Below are 9795 nucleotides of genomic sequence, written 5' to 3' on the forward strand. Positions count from 1 at the left end.
TATCGTAGGCAACTGGGTTGATTGCGTTTCTTCTTCGCCTCTCACCCAAGAACGTTCTGAAGAAGCTTCTTGGATGAGAGGCGAAACGTCGTCAAGAAACGCAAGCAAGTCTAGTTGCAAGTCCAGCCTACGATATAGCACTTATGAGAATCTTCACCAACAAATATTCCTTTAACTAATCCGGAAGTGTTTGAACTGGAATCAAAATGAAAATAAACAGCTTCTTTCTTTCAAAATGCTGTTCTTGTGCCACTTGTACTCTTCCATGTCCCTGTTGTTCTTACACTAAACAAGGCAAGTTAAAAGCTATCACTTTTACAAGTCCAGACGTAACTCATGACTGCATGACTGTACAATGATTTCTTCATTTGGTTTTAAGTTCACAAATAAAGCAAAGGGTTGAGGAAGTTCTCTTTCGTCACAGCTTTGTTGAGATGACAAAAACTTAGTGATACACCCAAGTGCCCTAAGGTGATTTATATTTCGGAGAATGACACACCCAGGTTGGCCCTAAAAGGGACACACACACACACACACACACACAGGGAGGGCAGGAAGGATGGGTGTTGGAGAGTTGATTGAGTAGTATTTTTTTTATGAGCTATGTCTTTTTAACATATGATGAGACTTTTTCTGTTAGACACTACAGTATGAGAGACTGGAGGGAGTGGAACTGATGGGTTTACAAACCAGCATCAGGATGGATGATAGTAAAGGTCACCTATTAAAGGAATAGTTCAACATTTTGGGAAATGCAATTGCTACCACTCTTATGTCTTTACATTAAAACGTTTTAGATAGGCTAGCTGTTTCTCCATGTTTCCAGTCTTTATGCTAAGTTAAGCTAACTGTAAGGTCATAGCCATATGGTGACAATCTTCTCATCTAAGGAACTGTTCTTTATTTATCAGAGGACGGGGGTGACTGGGGTGTGACTATTTCTTTTCTTTTTTTAAGTTTTGACCCTCCCTGAAGCTATAAATATTTTTTCTTGAGCTTCCCTGAGTGACTGGCAGAAAATGCATGACTTTCCATACACCATAAATTAGTTATTAGGTTTTTAAATGAACCCTTTGATGTTTGAAAGTTAAAAGCTGAAGATGAAATTCTGGAGTTTAAAAAATCTTCTGGTTTCACTTTTGCCATGCATGCTGGTTAGGGAGTGCAAATGGTTTATTTGGGTCAAAATTTTAAATGAGACATGTGGAATAAGTGATTTTGATGAAACATCACTACTTTAAACTCAGATTTTTATTTTTATTTTTTTCTGACTGAAGCGTTTGTCGCACATGGTGTGTCCAAAGACCGTCGGAATAGTTGAAAATCCAATGTCTGTTTTTACAGTTTCTGGCTAATGGTGTAATTCTGCTGGTTTTCAAAGAAAATATGGCATGTTTTCTTAAATTAAAAAAAGGGTTGTAAAATAAATACAAAATACAACCATTTTAATTTGTGTGTCCCTCCCCTAAACCAAAACAAAGTCCCTCCCCAGTGTTTTTTGCATCCCCAAACCCCTCATAAAAAACAAACATTCTCTAACTGTCGGCAAGAAAGAGAGTAAGCTTATTTCTCAAAATGTGGAACTATATTTCCAAGGTTACTGGTTCTGGGTGGGTAGGCAGACAAGACCACCAGAGACTCCATGAAAAAAGTTGTCACTTTATACAGTAATTGTTTGTCCATCATCATGACCTCAAAGACAGGGAGATGAGCTCCTGCGCTGCATTATTTGTTCTTTGTGAACAAGCTGTGGGATGGTGAAGATGTTCTATTCTTTTATCATCACAAAAGCTTGGTATAACAGGTTAAAGCTAAAGTCAACAGCATGGTGTCAGCAGGAGGTTATCACAGCACTGAGCTCCCCATGTGACGGTCAGCTCGCTGATAGACAGGGGTCAGGTTACTGATAGAGACACAAGAAATGCAAACACTATCATCAAATAGCTGACTTAAAATATAGGAAACTATTTGTTAGCATGGAAACTCCAAATTAATCAAATTCCAAATTTTTATTATCAGCGGTGCTTTCCACACGTAAACACCTCCCCCCCGCAACACTGGCATCTGTGTCATTATGAGAAAGGATTATCCATGTTATTTGGTGTGTGGTCAGACAATGCCTGTTGGTAATTAGTCCCAGCGCTCTTGTGACAGATTAAACCACCTCCAGACTGTACAAGACCGTACCAAAGCTGCAGGAGTTCTGCTGACGCACACATTAACCACTGCCTTAATAATCTGTTTGTTCATAAACAACCGGCGGCGTTAATTCACCACAACTTTAACACAATCTAAAGCATTGTTTCAAAGTGCCCTAATTTGATGGGATAATGTTCACAATAACCACTTCAACTTTAATTACAAGCTAAGACAGAGAAAAATTCAAAGGAATGCAGGATCCATTAGCCATTTTTATACCTTTCCTTCCTTCCTTACATCCTAACTTGACATCCTGACTTCCTTCCGTGCTCCATCGGCTGTCCGCATGGCTGGAAGTTAAGAGCGATGATCTCAGATTCTCAGCTCTCTAAAGTGGCAGCTGGAGGAAGTGACAACTGGGTAGAAAAGACCCTGGGTAGAAAAATAGTCCACCCTCCGCTCCAGAGCAGGTTGGCCTTTCTCACATTACCCATTTCAACAGAGAATGCTTACCGAGCATGCCGACCCACGGCTCCAGCTTCAAAGACCTAGACATAAACAGCACATAGGGCTGTGAGGGATGTTTTAGGATGGGGTGAATGTGTCCGTCTGTGTGTGGGGGGCAGCGGTGATGGTGTGAAACCTAAAGCCTTGTCACCACAGCTCTACAATGCAAGGATGACAGGCTGGCCATGACCGGGAATTTCAGGGGTCAGGGCTGGGAATCTGGGATTCCCTCTGTCAGAGTCTCTTTAAGAGAAAGGAATTTGGTGTGTAATGCAGAGAAGGAATTAACGGGTGTGGAAAGGTCCTCGTGTGACTTTACAGTGTAGTGTGTTGCAGCTGCTGCTATAAAGGAACTGATTACCAAGTTTAGAAATATAGCCAGGATTCAACTTTGTCAACAGGATGTTTCACAAAGACACTAAATAACCAAAAGGGTTCTATGTTTATACACATATACAAAAAGCCATAGATGTAAAGATATACTACAGGAATTTCCTGACACATTAAAGTCCACAATGGCCAAACCTAGCAGCTTGGAGAGCTCTCTGACACACTGCAGGTATTTGTGTGTGTTTAGTGGGTCACATCCACTGAGGGCGGATGGGGTGTGGAGTCGAGGCAGTGTCGCTGAGGGTTTTACAGCGTTGTGTCAGCTCCTAAGAGGAAAAGCCACGCTGATGGACAGGATGGGCTCTCAGGATAAACCTCTGAGCACACACCCTTGTGCCTGCCACTCCCTCTTACTCCACCACTATCTCTAACCCCGTCACCATCACCGTCAGTGACGTGCAAGGGAAAGCTGACTCTAGATTGGAGCAAGACAAACTGACATTTGATGAACACTGGTACGATTTTATCTTGATGAACCTGATCTGCAAAAGACTCCTCTCAGGTCAAGGAGCAGATTTAAACATGCAGTTATTTGCAAAGGCTTAAAAAGATGATGATATCATTCATGTGTTGACACCTTCATCATGTTAACTATCAGGCTGATTGTTACACTGGATGCACAGTAATGAATCATGCCTAAGATTTATCCCGCTGCCCTTGTTTTCACTGAGTCGAGTTTAATCCTCGTCTTACTTCACTTCCAGAATTCCCGCTTAATTAAATCCACCCTGGTCGCACTGAGGAGTTCAGGAAGCTGTTTTTTTCCATGACCCAAAAGTCATCTTAAAAACCAGGACAGTTCATTCATTCATTTTAATGCAATTTTTAATTAAAAAAGTGAAACAACCGCCACAAATACCTCTGTTTTCTGCTTTTTCTATAGTTGCTACTCATTAATAAACAGCGTTTCACATCGACAGCCAAAAAACATTGATATATTTTGACTAAATTACAAGTTGAGACTGTCGGTCAAGACACAGGACAGCCCTTTTGGTTATATTGCAGAATGAAAAGCAATATACTACACAACCACATCCCAAAAAAAATAATAAACAAATGCACGCTGGATGAAATCGAATAAACCTTTGGGGAAATCTCACACAGTTGGTGAAGGACAAAGGACACACACCAAATTACAACAGTGATCACTGCTGATCTGGGCTGAGCTGAAATGATATCCTTCCTCTGGACAGCATATCACTCTAATAAAATCAGATTATGACCCAAAATCCAGTTCACCTCAATCTGTTCGCTACAGGGTTGGTTTATGCATCAGAATATTGAAAACTATACTTTTTTATGAGCTTCTGAAGGTCGATGCTTTTAGTTTCAGACTGAGGTCACCAAAAGATGGAATTTTGTTGAGAAATGTTTCTCAGTCTAATCACTTTCTTGCCAAGAAATGACAAGAATTCAGTCATTTCCCCATCCTTGTAATGCGGAAACAAACAGCGTCAGACCACTAGTTTCTGTAACTCACAGCTGGACACCATTATAATGACATTTTTTTGAAGATTAGTGAAACTCAGAGACTAATTACTTATTTCATTAAAAATGAATATAATTAATGAGACTTTTCCAAGGTTTTACATAGCTTTGTTCAAACATGAATCTCTGTCATGTCAAAGGATGACTGTCCTCAGTTGGTTTCATATTCACTCTGTGTACAGTTTCAAAAACAACCTCACTCTGTTGTGACATGCAGAATTTTCAACTTTCAACCCTGTAAAGCTATTGGAAAGAGATTGTAGAGTATGGAAACAACATAACTCAGGAGTCGCCTCCTGACTGAGTCACAACACAGATCATCACCGAGGGTCAGGTACCGCTGATGCTGTTGGTAGAGACACAGGAGGTGAGTGGAGGGCCTATGAGAGGAGGAGACTTACATCACTAACACAGCCTCTCTCTGTCTGTGACTGCGTGTGTGTGTGCCCTCCTCTGACTCACAGGAGGATGACAAATCAGACCTATAGCCGGTTTTTACACAGTGAGAGCGTGTCAGTGTCTGGGCTGATATGTAGATGACACATCTGATCTACTGTCCATGGGCACTCACTCAGGTTTTACAGGCAGTGGAGCCTTTACCATAAACTTAAATTACATTAGAGGAACAGAGGAATGGTAGAGATGCTGTCATATAAGTGCTGTTTGTGCTTGTTTTGCCAGGAATGAGATTATCTGGGCAGAAGTGAAGAAGAGATTTTAAAAGTCATGCAGAGAAATAGGAAATAGTGTCCTTAAATGGAGGCTTGTGGAGGTATTACAACTACAGCTGCATCCTACATATATCCTATATCCTATCTATGTATGTGTGTGTGTGTGTGTGTGTGTGTCATATCTATCTATCTATCTATCTATCTATCTATCTATCTATCTATATGGTGCTTTTTGGCTATATGTGAACTACTCCTTTACAGAGGTTAAAAGTGGAGCAGCCAGGCTGAGGCACGCGCACAACACATCATGCTAAAAACAAAACAAAGACCGTCGAGGTCCCAAAATAAATTAGAAGTCACGTTTAAAGTAAAAAGCTAACCCAAAAACACTGTTTCTGTGTGGAGAAAGTAATTTTAACATACCTCTACAAAGAATGTATCCATGTTTAAGCAGTGCCCAAAGCTCACGTCCCTTTGTAGTCTGAGTTCAGGGTACCACGGCTGAGGAGGAGAGGAAGCTGTATTCCCAAATGATTTCCATCCGCTTCGTTGAGATAAAGAAAAGTTCTTCCGTCCGTCCCGTCGCTCAAAAGTCTCGAGTCATTTTACAGCCCTGTTTTCTTGCACTTGGGAGTCTTCTTCGCCGTTTGTTGGGTGTCCCGTGAAGCCTCTGTGGTGCTGTGTTGCTGCTGTCTGGTCGTTTCAATGAAGCCGGCACATTATGCAGAGGGGGCGGAGCCTGCAGGGTCACAGACCTCCCCTCAGCATACGCCCTCTTTGTGTCCAGGCCTACAAAGGCTCTGATGGTTTTAAAGGATGTGCACATTTCCCCTTGCCTTATTCAACACACGGTTACTGTTTTAAGGGATACTTAAGACAGGAACATGAGTACAAAAGGAGGAATCGTTGCAAAGTCATTTGCTTCAGCATACTCATTCAGTCCCAGGTATCCATGTATGTATAGACTGGGATCAGAGAGATCATTATTTGGACTTCCTCCTTTGGGAAAAATAAACTGAGAAGGAAGAGGAAGAGGCAGAAGAGGGGAGCGAGTAGGCTTTGTTTCAGTCAGGGATTGTTTACCAAGTGATCTGGCTCTTAGGACATGTGCAGTCTGTTTTTTTTTAATGTGTGTGTGTGTGTGTGTGTGTGTGTGTATTTGTACATGCTACAAAGTGAGGACCAAAAATAAAAGCAAAAAAAGTGAGGGCATTTATGCAAAGTGAGGATATTTTGGTCGGTCCTCACTTTTTCAAAGGCCTGTTTAGGGTTAAGACTTGGTTTTAGGGTTGAGGTTAGAATTCATTTTAGGTAAGGGTTAGGTTTGGGTTAAAATGCAACGCTTTCAAAGAGTGCTGCGGTTACAAAAACCTCAATATACTCCTTAAAAACAAACCAAAATGGTTGCCCAATTAAAATCTAGGGTTAGGGTACGGGTTAGGTTGGGGGGCTCTGAGGGGCACGGGATCTCGGGGACTGGTAGTATGGGAATACTTAAAAATGTCCTTTTATGAGTCCCGATAGAGGTTGGAGGAACCGCATGAACATTTCAATAATTCTAAATTTTGGATAAAATCTGAGGGTACTGGGCCACTGCTCATGTGGGGCAACGGGAACTTTATTATTTCTTAACAATGCTTCCATCCCTCAGGGTCTTTGGAGAAATAACCTTGCGACTGCTTATGAGGTTTATTAGATAAGTAAATAGAAAAGTAGGTTAGGCATTTAGTTGTGATGGTTGAGGTTAGGGTAAGGTGCTAGGGAATGCATTACGTCAGTGAGGGGTCCTCACAGAAATAGTATATATCTATCTAACAAAAATATGTAAAAAATGAATCCTTTAATTGACTAGTTTGATAGAATATTTACAGCTTTTATAGCTTATGTATAAAAACATATAATTTTGTTTTATATAGCTACTGACTATTTAAAAAACATATGAGAACATATAGCAAATGGCACCATTTTTAAATCAAGGTGGCAATCTGAATCACTTGCAAGGGCCCCCTTTCTCTACAGGCCCCTCCAGCCCGTGAGCCCCAGTGCAACCGCACTTCCTACACTGTCTATATTTACGCCCCTGCTATTAGCTTATAGCCACCTTTAGCCCATTCATTGGATTATGTTCTTTGCACTGTTGTTTTTTCTTTGTTTTGATGTTGCTGTTCTTTATAAAGCATCTTTGAGTATCCAGAAAAACGCTATATAAATCCAGTGTATTAACATTATTATTATTCTATACAAACCTGATTTACAAACTCAGCAGAAAAAAAATAGAGTAAAAGATGGTCAGTGAAGAGAGCTCAGCACCTAGCATGCTAACAGGACCAAATATTTTGGTGAAGACCTCAACAGAGCTGAATAGGGAGCAAAGATTGGACCCACATCAGATGAGTAGTGGTGGAGCACACAGTGAATTTTACATGCAATATTTGTGCAACTTACACTGCTGGTCTTGTTGTACAGTTTGTATTTGTTGACCCCTAGCAGCCAATGTAGCCTACAGACAGTACATTTGTTAGCTGCAGCTAGCTCAGGATGTATAGGCTGCACATCAGTCGTGTGGTGAGGGGTGGATGTGTTAATTATAAAAGAGCTCAGCCTCTGATACCAAACTCACCTGGAAGTGCTATTGCTCGAGCCTAAAAAAATGTAAGAGAGAATTACATAATTACTGACAATTGCTTTAGATTTTACTAACACTCATTTTTAAGGTAGTAATTAGCTACAGTAGGCCTATACTCCAGTGACAGGTGTGTATTTGCATAGAAGCAAATAATCTCCTTAGGATATGTAGATGATTGTGCACAAGCTGGGAACTCAAACAGAAATTCATTATTATTGTACACTTTCCCCACAGCCACCAGATGGAATCTTGTCTTTTAAGCTTGAGAGAGGAAAAACACAAGCTTTTTAATCTGCAACCTTATGCCAGTAAGATCAGCGACCCACTTGTGACCTGTGGATGACAGTGGGTGGTCAGACACAAATTAATCTATATGCAATAGTCATGCAAGAGATCCAGACTGGCAAATTGTGTTCTGTCTGTTATGTAATCAGTGTTGACAATGTGGCGGCTAATAAAGTGACATGGCAGAGCTCAGTCTCTGAGAGTCATTTGATAATGTTGTGTAGAGCTCCCCAAGCTGGTTCTTGGTGGCTTTGTTGCATGTTGTCCTCAAATCTGAGTATTATTTCCAAACAGAAATGCCAAGATGAGTTGTTGTTTTTTTTTTTTACTTTGAAGACAGTTCATCTTCTAATCATCTCCTTTTTAATCCTTGCTCACCTTTCAGGATCTCGGTTTTAATGATGCCAAGATAAATGTGGCCATGTAGTTTTGTGAATGTAGTGCTGCAGGGATGAAGTTTTTCTTATAGGCTGACCCAGAAGTTAGCTTCACCCATTAACCTCAAGACAAGGGAACTGGAAGTGCAAAAAAGCTAAATAATTTCTATGTGTTAGGACTCATTTCTGCACCACTCTGTTGTCAATCATTAGTAGGTTATCACTACACTGTACAGACCAAAGGACAATCCCTAGATCTCGCAAATGCTCTTTTGTTTATCCTTAAATTATTAATGTGAAGGTGAACTCTTGATGAACTCAGGGTACTTTTGAGGGACTTGCCTTTATATTTATATATTAGATTAAATGTAATGATTTAAGGTAGGCCTATGTGTGCTGATATAACTTTCTAGCTCCTTTTTGTATAGTTTTAGACCATATCGGAATGTACTTATAGTATTTTTATGGTATTTTTTTGCCAATATTTGACACGATTAATGTAGTGGGTCAGTAATTCCTGATTATACAGTTAGGAGCAGCTTTAATAAGAACAGCCCAATCATTGTTTTATGTTCCTGTAAGGACTTTTAGAGAGTAATACTTTAATGCCAAAGCTACAAACTCAGAGACCTTCTGACTGTGGCAGAACTGACCAGGTGCTCGTCCAGACCAGACACATTCTCCTTTCTCACTCACTACATCTTTTACCTGTTTCTGGATAAATATGAATAAAAAACTATGTCATTTCCTGATATAATTGTAAAACAGAATTTCATAAGTACTCCAATATAGACCACAGCTTAGTATGAAAACATCAACAGTGTGCTTGGAGGAAGTGGAACTGTATTCAGACTGTTCTCTTGCTTCTCGAACACCTTACAAAAAGTAATGCACCAGAATTTGTGTATAACCTATATAATTATGAGCCAGTATATAAGCTAACCAATGTAATTGTGAAGGTTGCAACCATGTGGCCAATGTGTTGACAGGAGTAAAGAAGGAGGAAGTATAAAGACTGCAAGTCCATGTAAAGAGGTATATTCAGGTGGTGGTTGGGTCAAACAACCACAGGGCTTTCACCCTGGGAATTGGTGTTTGTGTCCCATGTGAAACCAAGTGAAGTTTGACATATATTACCGTGCAACGTCACCATGTCTCTTCTCGTAAACCTAACCTACGTAACTTTACAGTAATCACGTAACTTTATGTTAAATGCGTAACATGATGATGCCCAGTCCTAGCTAACCTACATGACTTTACCTTAAGTACAAGACAAGGCAGGTTTAATTATATAGTACATTTCAGCAACAAG

General features: G+C 40.3%; 1 protein-coding gene across 1 annotated transcript in view; it reads right to left on the reverse strand.

Annotated features, from left to right (window-relative positions):
* Positions 1-5896, reverse strand: part of myo10l3 (myosin X, like 3) — a 69648-nt gene extending 63752 nt beyond the window's left edge. Inside the window, exon 1 of the mRNA XM_050048793.1 lies at positions 5619-5896. Within this exon, the coding sequence (XP_049904750.1) occupies positions 5619-5639 (21 nt within the window). The 5' untranslated portion in view covers positions 5640-5896. The remainder of the gene's footprint in view (positions 1-5618) is intronic.
* Positions 5897-9795: the final 3899 nt, after the last annotated feature.

The sequence above is a fragment of the Epinephelus moara genome, chromosome 7, assembly GCF_006386435.1.
Source record: "Epinephelus moara isolate mb chromosome 7, YSFRI_EMoa_1.0, whole genome shotgun sequence".
Classification (NCBI taxonomy): Eukaryota; Metazoa; Chordata; class Actinopteri; order Perciformes; family Serranidae; genus Epinephelus; species Epinephelus moara.